Source organism: Hyaena hyaena, unplaced genomic scaffold, assembly GCF_003009895.1.
Source record: "Hyaena hyaena isolate Hyena2069 unplaced genomic scaffold, ASM300989v1 scaffold_37, whole genome shotgun sequence".
NCBI lineage: Eukaryota > Metazoa > Chordata > Mammalia > Carnivora > Hyaenidae > Hyaena > Hyaena hyaena.
Window position 1 is genome coordinate 2,620,997 of NW_024080669.1, and position 13,051 is coordinate 2,634,047.

At 54.6% G+C, this 13,051-nt stretch overlaps 1 protein-coding gene across 3 annotated transcripts; it reads left to right on the forward strand.

Annotated features, from left to right (window-relative positions):
* The first annotated feature begins 568 nt into the window (after positions 1-568).
* Positions 569-13,021, forward strand: SMIM35 (small integral membrane protein 35). 3 transcript variants are annotated; one of them, XM_039229336.1, is made up of 5 exons: positions 569-838; positions 1,014-1,130; positions 2,109-2,142; positions 2,812-2,945; positions 12,390-13,021. In XM_039229336.1, exons 1-4 carry the CDS (start codon positions 694-696, stop codon positions 2,909-2,911), a joined length of 396 nt encoding a protein of 131 aa, XP_039085267.1. In that variant the 5' UTR covers positions 569-693; the 3' UTR covers positions 2,912-2,945; positions 12,390-13,021. The 3 variants fall into 3 exon arrangements, with proteins under 3 accessions (XP_039085267.1, XP_039085268.1, XP_039085266.1); XM_039229337.1 differs by having other exon boundaries at positions 2,812-2,944; positions 12,385-13,021; XM_039229335.1 differs by lacking the exon at positions 12,390-13,021 and adding an exon at positions 9,525-9,987 and having other exon boundaries at positions 2,812-2,944.
* The last annotated feature ends 30 nt before the right edge of the window (positions 13,022-13,051 follow it).

The following is a 13,051-nucleotide window of genomic DNA, read 5'->3' on the forward strand; positions in this document are numbered from 1 at the left end:
TTATTTTCCCCCCATAAAGGCAAGTTGAATGAAGCCTCGTGAGGGAAAGGGATTTGCTCAGGTCCCACATTTTGCCAACAGTGGACCTGGGCTTTGGAAGCAGGCCTGCTGTGCCGGAGGCTGTGCTTAACCGCTACACCCTTCTGGCCCCTTGGCAACCCCCCACCCCCCCATCCCCGGCCCTGAGCCTCAGCATCCTGGGCCACCGAGATGGGGCATCGGTTGATTCTTCCTCGCTCCTGCACCAGCCTCTCTCCATGGTGCTCCGGCTGCCAGCCTCTCCCTGCAAAGCTGGCTTCCCTCTCTGCTTCAGGCCCATCTCACTTCCCTAGAAGGATCCAATCCCTCTTCCCTCCTCCTCTGGCCTCCCTCACCCCCACACCCCCTCCTTCCCCTTTCCCCCCTCCCTGCACCTTCCCTCCTTCCCTTTCTCCCTTGGGTTTGGCTTTACAAATAAAATATAAATTTAGCTAAGAGCTCATACCGCAAAAAGGGAAGAAGCGAGAAGTATAAGCAGCAAACAGTTTAAAAGTAAAAACCCTGCCTGTGGGTCCTGCAGGGAGGGAACCGGAGAAGGTCTTCAGGTCTCTGCTCTTGGCGTCTCTGGACTGTCGTTTTCCACCACCAAGTGAGGCTGAGGAGGGACCTCCTGGGCTCTCCCCGCAAACAGCAGTGCCTTTTCCAGCCAGCAGGATGCCTGTGGCTTCCGGAGGCCCTCCCAGCTCCATACTCTGTCTGTTGTCCAGGACTGTTGCTTTGGCTAAACAGGCTAACTCTCAAAACCCCAGTATCAGACAGTCCCATCTTAGTATGAACTTGGCTCATCTAGCCAGCTCAGGTCAAGATTCCGAGGGGCTCGGGAGGAGGGAGGGGAGGAGACTTGGAACATGGGGTGGGGGCCGCAAGAGGGCTCTGGCAGCCGACCGTGCGTGTGTGTGTGTGTGTGTGTGTGTGTGTGTGTGTGTGTGTCTCCCTCTCTCTCTCTCTCTCTCCCTCTCTCTCTCTCTCTGCAGGTGAGGACTCCATCAGCACCCTGGGCCTGATCCTCGGCGTGGGGCTCTCACTGCTGCTCGTGTCCATCCTGGGCTACAGCCTGGCCAAGTGGTACCAGCGTGGGTACTGCTGGGAGGGTGAGTGAGCGCCAGCCCCTCCCATCCCAGCCCCTCCTCTCTGCCGCAGTTGGCAAGTTCGGGTGGGGCTGCAAACCCCTCAGCATGGCATCATGCAAAAATATTTCCTGTGGTGGCTGCAGTGGTTGAAGACTTGAGTGGGGGTGGCTGAGCCCTTGGGGGGGGTGTGTGTGGGGGTGCTGAGCCTTTATTGAGGGAGTGAGGGCTCCTCCTACCCAGCGGGCAGCTGCCTTTCTCTTCCCTCCGAGCCCACGGGAGTCCATCCCCGAGGCCCGTGTGGGGCCCGAGGCCAAGGGCAGCGGGCTGGACAGGTGTCCCCCGCTCAGGCTGCCCGTGGGTCTTGGGTTCCCCTCCCACGCTTGCCTCAGCTTCCCTGGGAGTCTTTTGGAATTTGCTGCGGGACTCCCAGCTCTGAGCCCCCATCTGCGCTTCCCAGAGGCCCGGGGAGAGTTGGCAGGGCACCCCGGAATCCCCAGAGGCAGAGAGCACTTCTGGGGTCTGCAGTGGACGCCCACAGCGACCGTGAATGTTTGCTGTGCACCTACCATGTGTCAGTGTGCCTTCGCCTAATAGGGCTTTCTTTAAAATTCCATGTAAGGATGGAATTCTTAGTCTCTGTTTCTTGTAGGTGAAGCTGGAAGGCTGAAGTCACCGGGTTGGAGACAGATGTGGGCCAGGTTCAAGCCTGGTCTGCTGCTTTGGGACTCTAAGCTAGGACTCCCTCTGTCCCAGGCTCATCAGTACACATAATGGGGGGGAGCCGATGCCTAGTGGCAGGTTCTGCCCCCCAAAACTGGTGGTTCTGTCTGGAAAGATGGGGTAACCGACTGGCGTAGGGCCCTCCCACAGCATCCTGAGGCCCAGCCCAGCCTCCTTACTCCTCCCAGATAGGGTGAGGGAGCCCCAGATGTTCTCAGCTGATGGGCAGGTAGGTCTCCCCAGAGGTACTAACTTTCTCTTTTCTGATTGTCTTCCTAGGGCCTAATTTTGTCTTCAACTTGTACCAGATACGGCAAGTAGACCCAAGGCAGGGGTGGGGTTAGGTATGGCGCCAGCACTTAGAGTTTCTCTTCCTTGTCCCTTCCCCATCCCCCTAAGCAAACAAGAGAAAAGGAAGGAGCCAGGGTCTGTTTAGGAAGTTCAAGTTTAGAATGAAAACTTGAACTTGGACAGGATTATGTAAGACCATGCTAATGGCGATCCTCTTAACATTTACCCCCAGGGAGGGACCAACCATCCGTTTCTATTCATTCACTCATTTATTCAGGAAGAATCTACTGTCCCGGGTGCTGTGTTATCAGCTTCTAGGCTTACAGTGAGCAGTCTCTGTCTTCAAGTGTTTCACTGTCGGTGGTGGACACAGGCCTGACTACAAATAAGATAACTTCAGGCACAGTGTGGCATCAAAGGAAAGGAGGAAATGAAGCCCACCAGGGATTTAGGGCGTGGGGGTCAGAAGGTCCTCCCGTGCTAAGCCGTCCTGTTCACTCTCTGCCGCAGGGCAGGCCTTCCCCTCCTCCTCTGGCCCCCGAGAAATGGGCCACCTCCTGTTCTGGAAGGTACATCAGTCAGGGAGTCACTGCCAGGAAGTTCTTCCCATGCGCTGGTGTAGGGAGTTGCGCTCCCAAGGAGAACCCAGTTTCCCAGCTCCCCAAAAACCCGATCGGATCATCTTTCTCAGGAACCTGAAGGAGCTGGAGGTGGGTCCACCCTTCACCATCAGTGGCCACGTCAGCAGTTCAGATGGAGGCTACATGAAGTTCTCCGACAGGCTAGCCTGATGGAGGAGTGGCAGCCTCTGGAGCCCTGGAGAGGTGAGTGGAAGGTTGGTGAGCTCCTGAGTGAACCTCATGTCCTAGTAAGGTCTGCAGATGGTCCAGGTACCCAAGCCTATAGCGCCAAGGACTGTGCGGAACCCAAGCGGTGATTCCGTTCATCCCTCCCCACTTCTAGGGGTGGCTCTGAGGGAGGTGATCTCAGGAACCAAGGCCCAGCGTCATGCTGTCCCCGCCACCTGCCAACACCAGACGGCTCTTTCCACCTGTGCATTCAACCATGTCCTGCCTTTCCTTCCTGGGGAGGTTCTATTTCTAATAGGTGGAAGCTTCTAGAGTCGAGCTTTCTATCTCAACCCTTTGCTCTGAGTCGAAGGTTCTAGATGGTCCCTCCTTCCAAGAATCCTCTCTCCAGAGTGTCCGTTCTGAACTGAAAGCCTAGGAGCCGTCCCTGCTTTGTAGCTGGCTGGCCCTTGGGTCACATCTTCTCTCCCCCTGCCTTCAAGCCCATCCCCCTCCACATCGCGGTTGCTTTTTCTCATCCACCTTCTCCCTCCAGCAGTTCCTCATGGACCCCCCTCACCCCCACCCTTTCTCTCTTAGCTCCTCTTCCCACCTGGGAGAAGCCTCAGCAGGTGCAGTGGTTTGGAGGAATCCTTTCTAAGCCTCATCTCTCTGTTGCTTTCCCTTTGCTTTTTCTGCAGGAGGAGGCTCCTGGCTTGGCACCTGCCCCTCCCAGGGTCCCCGGGCTCCCTTCACCCTCCTGGGTCTTCAAGGCCTGGCCCGGTCCCTTATTGTGTACAATGACTATGGGTCTGCAGTTGGAGAACTCACAGGAGGGGTCTGGGCTCTGGAGACAGTCTTGTTAGAATAGCTGTGGCTTTCTCATGCAAACCAAAATGGCAGGCATTGCCTAGGAGTAAAGACTCCCTTCTTAGGGGGCCCCTGAGCCTGTGGAGGGGTTCCAGGTACTCTGGTGAGCACAGCCCTCCCGCCTCAGCCCAGCATGAGGGGAGTTCTCCGTGGGGCGTCCCCAGTCACTTCCCCTTGAAGGGCTGACTCCAGAGGCCGGAAAACCAGTCATATCTTCAATAGGCAAAGTCATGTGGGAGTGGAGGTGATTCCAGATACTGTTTTTAACCTTCCTACCAGAAACCGACTTCCCCTAAGAGCTGAGGGAGGAGCTTGGCCTTTGCCCCGCCCTGTCCCCCTCTGGGCTTGGTTCTGGTGCTTTTCAACCCTCCCACGCCCCTGTCTACCACCGGGGTCTCTCTTCCCTGTTGCTGACCAGCCGCCGTGCCTCCCAAATAATTTGGAGCCCACTACTGAAAATAGTCTAGAAACATGGTCTTTTTTGGTTTTCTAGGCTCCTGCAATGGGTGGGTGAACGTTGGGGGTGGAGAGCTCTGTCTCCCTATGTTCTGCATTTCCTGTGCAAGGCTTGCCCTGTGATGGGGAGGGCAGACCAGAAATGGTAGGAGTTGGGGAGGAAACCAGGCTAGGCTTAAAAAAAAAACAACAACAAAAACCCAAAAACCCAAAACCAACACAACCCAGCTAATGCACAAGGGAAATCACAAACCAGGTGTAGCTGGTGGACGGCAGGACTGTTTGCCTTGGGAGTCATTACTCTTTGCTCTGGTCTGTGTCCTACTTGACCTGAGGTGGAGCCCGCCCTGGGCTGTCTTCTTCCTAGGCCCTTGATGCAGCGTCGTTCAGTCCAGAGAGACTGAGCTCCTGGGGCAGCTGTGGACAGAGCAGAGCCTGAGAGAGTCACTGCCAAGGCTGAAACCTGAGTGGGAATGACCCTCTGATGTCCCAGGACCAAGGTCGATAGGCTGCGGGAGCCCAGGACAGTGATAGGCGAGGAGGGAAGAAGTCATGTTATTTGTCCTCTGGACCTTGCTTCCTCAGGGCATGGTTTCTTTCTTGCTTTGGGTTCTAGCCCATTGTGGAGGGAGAGAGGAAGGAAGGAAGGAGAGGGTCATTACCAGCCCCTGCTCCCTCCCTCCGTGCCAGGATCTGGGGGCCATTTCTCCCAGTGTAGCCAAGTTCTGACTTAATAAACCAGGTCTCCTGATTTGGAGGTCTTCATCTGGGCCACAACCCTTCTATCGGAGTTGGTGAGAGCAGGGTAAGAGCCTCCATGGGCTTTGGATCCCTCCCTCCCTTGAAGGCTTTATTGGGAGAGCAGCGAGGAGGCTTGGATGGGCCGACTTTGACCTCCTTCTTGGATTTCAGTCCCGAGGCTGGACCCCATTCTTGAACCCATGGGGCGTCCAGCCTCAAAAAAATCCTCTTGACTGTGCCCTGCTCAGCCTGGATCCTGGGGCTGCAGCCAATACAGGACCGCCCCAGGTCCCTGAATGTGCTCAGGGCTCAGCAACCTCAGTAACTTTGGGGAAGCATGAAAGGATGGGGCCCAGGGCCCAGGTGGAGCTGCTGTAGGTTTGGTGGCTTCAGGTAAGGAGGCAGGAGCAGCTGCTGAGGGCTGGGAGAACGGAGGGTATTTCCCGTACTTGGGAGCGGAACTGAGACTGGGCTACTTCCTCTTTTAGGGTCCTCTGACGTGCTCCCTGTCCCCTCTGCCTCCTTCGTGTTTTCCTGACTTCCGCAGTCCTCCGGGCTAACACGGCTTTACCCTTTACCCCAGGCCTCACTCAAGGATTCAACAGGTTTTTGTTGAGGGTCCTGAAGTGGTGGCTTCCAGCTTGTTCGGAAATGATTAGGGAGCAGAGGCCTGGAAACCTGGCTGCTGGTCTGCTTGGGCTGGGGACTCAGACCCCTCAGAACCTCGCTCTCCTCTTAACTATCCTTTCCGCTGGCCCCAAGAGCCAGGAGGCAGGCAGGAGGGCGAGCAGCTCTATGGACTGGCCGTTCTCAGTCCCTCTGTCACCCTGTTCCTCTTTAGTGCCTTTGCCAGGGCTTCTGGGAATGCCTCCTCCCTCCCTGCCACCCCCTCCTCACCACAACTAGTCTCCATGGTCATCTCACGTGTCCGCTTCCCCATGGCTGCCCTCAGGGGTCCTGGCTCACCGCCCCCCGTTAGAGCCTGATGGGCCAGGTGGCCATGTTTCTTCCATTCGTGCTGTTCCCCAACTGGGGTGTGTGTGGGGGGGGCTTTGTGGGCAGGGTCCTGTCCCCTAGGTCTTTAGTAACTGCCAGAAGTAGGCCATATAGGAAGTGCTCAAGAAATGGCTTCTGAGTAGAGTAGAAACCCCCCAGTGTGGCTACGGAGGGCTGCCCGGTCCTGGAGAGGGATGCGTGGTGACCGGAGGAGGAACAGGAACTGCTTGCGCAGCACAGCCTGCAGAGGACACATTATCTTCATGCACATCGCGGCGACTTAAACCTGGTGGCAGCCTCGTGACGTGGGGAATCTGGTACTGGCTGCACATTGCCTCTGGGGAGACTGAGGCTCCAGAGGGGTAGCTTGCTTTGCCTAAGGCTGCTCAGCTGCTACTGTACTGGAGCCTGAGTAGAGTTGGAGGCCTCACCAAAAGGCTGACCTACAGGCTTAGCTGGCTGAGGAAGGAACAGTGTGGAATAGGGTCTGGTCTTGGCCCGCGCTGCCATGCTGTGTGGCCACGGGCTAGTCACTTCACGGTGGATATGCGTCTCGGCATCTGGAAATCGAGGGATCGGGCTACTTCTCCAAGGCTCTGCTCTTTTACCCGAAGGAGAAAAAGGATCTCTGTTTTCGTTGTTGTTTTTATCATCTCTCTGTATTCTGTGTCGAGCATAGGACCTGTCACATAGTAGGTGGTCAATAAACAAAAGATGCGAATACGAAGTATATAGTTCTGATTTTCTAACTCAGGAGGTGGGAGGTAAAAGGTGACCCCTGGGCGTCTTTGAGACTCTGATGGTCTAGGATCCAAAATATTGCTCAGCCTCTCATTGACTTTGGGTAACTCTGACCGGCATCTAAGACTGGACCATTCCCAGCCCAAACTTCTTTACCAGCAAACCTGTGAGAGCAGAGCAGGGGCTCCGAATGCAGGGTCTCCCTTTGTCCTCACAGGGGAGGGAACAGAGGATCGAGGTCTGGTGAAATGATTTGCTTGAGGCCAGGCAAGAAGGTGTTTTCTTTATGATCCTTTGTCAGCCACTTTGAGCCTCTGTCCAAGCTGGCGGCTTCCCCGAGTCCCTGGTCCCCAAGAAGCCCCTCCCACTGGCTTCTGATCTCTCTCCCAGGTCCCCTGGGGTGGTGAGAAGGGCCCTGTCCTCAGCTCTGAGCTTCTCATTGACCCATTCCTTAGTCTTTTCCTTTTTCTTAAACCCCTTTGGCCTCCAAATCATCAAATTTTGCCCCTTCTTTATGCCAACTCAATTTCCATTTCCCCAGGGGGACGCCGAGACAGGTGGATCCTGTTGTCTTCTCACATTTAATTACACATACTCTCTGGCCTCCATAACTGAATTATTGATTATTCCCTCCATTCATTCACACAACTCCCATTAATAGGCGCGAACTGTGGTAGGCACCGTGGCGGGCATCCCAGTCCCTCTTAAGACGAACTGAGCTCCTCTCCTGTTTGATGGGTACTTTTCTGCAGGCAAAATTCAGGTCTTCTACCTTTTCTGAATTTTCTGCGGTAGTTGTATGGCTCTGGCCATAGCCAGGAGTGTCTCAGGAAATTATGTAGAATATCCCTGTCTTTACGGGGAAGCTCGGGCTTTGTTTGATTCCCGTCCAGTCTGGGGGTGCTCTGAAAACCAAGCCTTTTGATTTTCTTTGCCCATCCTCAGTCGCGTGCAACCCGGTGGTCCTCGTCAGACCCCGGTCTGGCCCCAGAGTGCACACGGACGGTGACTTAGTCTGTTGAAGGGCGACCTTAAGGAATGGCTGAACCCAGGAAGAGGCTGGGCAGGCGAGGAGGGGTCTCAGCTCCCTACGAGGTTCTCTTTCAAACCTACCGATCTTGGTTCGTGCCGGTGGCCTTGCAAGACTGGTATCTGTGGTGCCCTCCTCTGCCCCAGGGGACCAAACCCTCCAAGTGGGAGCCCACGGGAGTATCATTACCATATTTAAAAAACTGCTTAGTGATCAAAAGCTGTCTAGAAGCAGTGATATTTAAGCAGATCTGGTACAAAACAGGAAGCCAGTGGCCTGGTGAATTCTCACATTTGGAGACCAGAAGTGAAAATGTTCTGTCTGCCCAGAGTAGCAAACGGGCCAGCAAAACAACAGGTGGGCAGTGCTGGAGGTCAAGGCCTTGGTGGGCTCCCCCGTCTCCCGGCTTTTTACCTGCAGGGCCATGGGGGGTTGTCTCCCCGCTCCCCAAAGCCTGGGATAAGGTGTTTCATACATAAGCAGGGAGCCTTTGGGAGGCCGATGGGTGGAAAATGTAAGAAGCCTCCAGTTTCACTGAAGCCCCAGTAGCTGGTGGGCCCCAGGTGCCATCGGATCTGAGGACAGTGAGGTCCCTTCCAGCTGTGAGGCTGTTGCAGAGCGTGGGTGACTTCAGTTCCACAGCGCTGGGGGAAGGGAGGAGTAGGTGGAGACACCTGTGCGCGTGCGTATACGCTGCAGAGATGACTGACCCGAGGAGGAGAGGGATCTATATTATTGCCCACTATATTCCCAGAGGGCCTGCCCACGGCAGGTGCTCAATGAATGTTAGCTGAAGGAGTGAATGACTGCGTGCTGAATATTTTCACGGTCCTTTGCCTTGCCTCCTGACCACATCCCCTTGCTCTGGGCTTCCTGTTTGGTCTGTAGCCCTGGGTCCCTACAATACCTAAGAGCTATAGGGTGAAAATCACAGGGAAGGGAATAATCGTGGTAGAACATGACTAAGCTAAGGAGACAACAGGCCCGAAAATAAAATTTAAATCCCATTTATGTATCGCCTGCTTTCTCTTGGGCTCAGTCTAATGTGTCCCCAGGAACCATCTAGCTTTAGGCCACCGTTACCAGCATGGCCATGTTGTGTTTGGACATCCGCCATCTTCATCTTCTTTCATATGCTTTTCCTTGTGAGGAAATCCGTTTGTGCATGCAATGATTCGTTATTCATCAAATTTACCGAACGCCTACACTGTGCGTTAGGCGTCGGTTGGGTGTGAAGGATACGGAGACATTTCTGCCCTCTAGAGCTCATCGTGAAATGAGTACTAAGTGTGGTGGGACATTTGGTGACAGCAGTATACCCGGGGCATGAAAGAGAGAAGTCAGGTTGAAGCATACTCTCTGCGTTTGGCCAGGCAGACTGAGGCCCCACGTCGATGTGACATGACTGAGCTGGGTGAGCCGAGAGCCCAGGTCTCCTGAGTCCGGGCTAGCACAGCGTTCTTTCCACTCTCTGGATCTGTGGCCCATTCCTCTGTGTCCGTGGAGCATCTCCAGGCCGACAGCGTTCCACGGAGGGCTGGCCGTGGGCCTGTCTGTCAGTTTGAGTGACTTGTAGACACCCCCATCCCCCCCCCCGCTGTGAGGGTCCTGTTTCCTCCACTCCAGCGCCCCTTGCCCTCAGTGCCAGTTAGACGACATGTGTCATCTCTTGGCCCCAGGTTTGAAGCGTGGGCTCCGATCTTAAAATCTCTCGTCTTGAGAGAGTTTCCCAACCTCACTTTGCATAATTTAATAAATCTCAGTTTACCCTTTTTAATCCAGCCCAAACAATATGCGTTGAACACCCCAGCTGGGCCAGACGCCCTCTAGGACCCCCGCGAACATCTCCATCACGGCGCCGGTGACAGGGGCCTCTGCGCTCCGCCTCTGCTTCCAGCTGAGAATGGGCCCCCACATCTCGTCTCCAGCGTCTGCCTCACATCACTTGCCCTGGCTCCTCACATTCTCGGGGAGCCCAGACAGCCCCACACACCAGCAGCTTGAAGGTGGAGCACCTCTGGGGGAAGCCTCGCCCAGTGCAGGAGCTCAGCGCTTCTCCTGTCAGTGCTCGGGGACAAGTGGAAGAGGCTTCTACGCTCTGTAAGGAACGTTCCAGTGGGATCAAGGCCCAGGTGCTCCCAGCGCGGCCGGCTTCACAGCATTTCCTTGTTAGGGCTTTTTCTTCTCCTGGTTCCTCACTCTCTTGTTCTCTGTGATCACCTTCCAAATAAACCACCTGCCCACAGGCCTTGTCGAGGCTCTGCTTCTGGAGGGACAGGCGAGGCTAAGATCACAGTCACTACCTTATATTTTAAGTTTGTCCTTCTTCATTTATTTAGGTGCTTGTTCAATCTGCAAATATGGACGTCTGCTGTGTGCTCTTAGCTGTGGGACTGTGGGAGTGCGCAAAAGAGAGGTTTCTGTCTTCACAGATCTTCTGCTTTCTTGGGCTATGAGCAAATAAACACATAAATAGGTCATATAATTTCAGGTTTTAAGTCCTCTGGAGGGAATAAAACTAGGGGTAGGGAGGGATGGGAGTGAGATGGGGAGGAAACTTGGATGTGGGGGCAGCAAAGACCTCCCCGAGGAGGCTGTGTTTGAGGAGGCGCTTGAATAAATGACGTGAGATGGAGATGAGATCGAAGCAGGGTGGGCAGGGGAGAGTGTGCGGGGGTGGTGTTGGGGAGGTGGCAGATACCAGCTCATTTGGACTTTGCCTCTCTTTTGGCCCAAGATCAAAGGAGAGGGCTTTCAACAGGGAAGTTGTATTTTATAAAGATCGTGCTGTCTGCTGTGCTAGACTGCGCATGTGCTGGGAGTCACGCCGTCGTAGGCCAAGGCCGCAGGCGTGGAAGCAGAGGGACAGGAAAGGGATGAACCGTGGTCCCGGTGAGACATGGTAATGGATTTGACCAGGATGATGGGCGTGTGGGGGTGGGGATGAGTGATTAGACTGACCATAGATTTGGAAAGGTAGGGCCGATCGGACCTACCTGATGGCTTAGATGTGGAATGTGAAGGAATGCCTCCTGGTTTTCGTCCTGAACAACTGGGTGCACGATGGCGTCATTACTCAGGAGGGGAAGATGGGAAGGATTGAGTGGGGGGGGGGGTGGAATCAGGCCTTGTTTTGTAGACATTACAGTGTTGAGGTGCAAGCTAGACATTCACGTGGAGCTGCTGCAGAGGGGGGCCCCAGGAGAGAAGCCCTGCTGGACATTTGGAAGTCACCAGCCTCCAGATGGCATTTAAAGGCATGGGGACATGGGTGACACCATCTGGGGCAGTGGGGAGAAGGGTAGAGTTTAACAGAACAGACATCCAGTCATCAGATTCTTTAAAGGAGTGGCCTTCACATTTTCGTGTGCATGCACCTTGATCGCCTGTAACCTGTTTACTAAGTCGGACCCTGGGACATCGCGTTTAGAAATCCTGGGCCTTGGGGAGAAGTTTAGGAAGAGAAGCCTTGGGTGATTCTGATGCGGGTGATACTTTGGGTATGGGCAGATGGGAGTGTCGGGCAGCGGAGGCCAAGGAATACGGCCAGGATCACAGTGGCCAGGATCCTGAAGAATGCTTCTCTTCTCTCCAGAGCCATCACGAGGCCTTGACCTCCACCAACCCTTCCTTCTCTGTGTAGGTAGAGGTGTATGGGTGTGGCATCCCCTACCCAGGCTTTGCCAGTCATGTACCAGTGTGCTCCCGGCGCCCCTCCCCACGCCCGCTCCAGAGCTTACCAGCTCTACAGATGAGCTGACTTACTAAAAACCCTCAGCTGTACCTTTGTCTAAGGAACGACAGGGCGCTAATGAGCCACTACTAGGTGGGTGCCGAGCCCACCGGGCATGGCTCCTGTCACTCTAAGAGCAAAGGGATGGTAGCCTGCCTTTCCTCCGGGGGGGTGGGGGGCAGTGGGGAGGGGAGATGTGTCAGTAGGTGAGTATTTCAGCTGCAGGTTGACAGCGGGGGTGTGTGTGGCCATCGCCTTATCTGTGTCCTCAGCTCCACACCCAGCTGTGGGCTCTCTCATCCAGTGGGGCAGCGTGAGCCCAAAGGCCTTCACATCTGAATCCCCAGCTCTGAGCCCTCACCTACTGCCAGGCTGTGCTCGTCTGCTGCTGGAGGACTTTTTCCTTGGGTGACTTGTCCTAGGGTGCCAGAACTCACTCCCCCACCCCCATGCCACGTCACCTTCTCGTGTGCGTATTTCGCTTTTCTCGTCCACTATTGATTGGGATCAGTGCCTCTTTCACTGCAGCCTGCCACTGAGTCTTGCCAGTTCTTTCTGCAGAATGCCTTTTCCATCAGTCCCCTGCTCTCCATTCCTACTGTCACTGCTCAGTATTGTCACTGGATTGGATTGTGTTGAAGCCTGTTGCGGACTGAACGTGTCCCTTTCAAATTCATATGTTGAAGCCCTAACTCCTAATGGGATGGTATTAGGAGCTAGGGCCTTTGGGAGGCTATTAGGGTTAGATGTAGTCGTGAGGGTGAGGTCCCTGTGATGGGATAAGTGTCCTTACAAGCAGAGGAAGAAAGACCAGAGACCTAACTGGAGCTCTCTCTCTCTCTCTGTCTCTCCCCCCCCTCCCCGCCCCCTCCCCTCCCCTCCCTTCTTCCTCCCTCTTTCTTCATTGAGGACAAAGAAGAGGGTCATCCACAAACCTGGAAGAGAGTCCTCACCAAGAACCAAATTGGCTGGCACCTTGATCTTGAACGTACAGCCTCCAGAACTCTGAGAAAGGTCTCTTATGAAGCCCTCCCCCCTGCCCCGTGGCAGCCTGAGCAAAACTAAGTCTCCTCTTCCTTTTCTCTTCCTCTTGCCTCCGTGTCTTCTTTTTCCATCTTTGTTCCTTTCAGGGCGCCTGTGGCTGATTGTAATGATGTATTTGTTAGTCTGTTAGCTAAATGTCCATCTCCCAGATGGCTTCCTCCATGAAGCTAGGCCTCTTTCGCTCCCTGTGGACCCAGGGCTGAGCACCATGCCTGGCACATAGTAGGTGCTTAAAAATGCTTCTTGAAGAAATGAAATGCTTGACTACAAGTGCCTCCAACCAGGCCTCCGTGCATCCTGCCTTGTCCCTTCTGACTCATGCCTTACTCTTTGGCCAGGATTGTTTTTTTGGAAACACTGACCCAACCCTTCCTTGATAGAGTGTTTATTGAGGCCCTCCGCACCCTTGTCGAATATTTATGGGAGCCGGGCAAACGTAAGATGAAGCTGATAGTGAGGAAACGTGCTGGTAATCTTTAATAAACATGCATTTAATTTTAAATTGTGGATTTGCTTTAAAAGTAACCCTGAA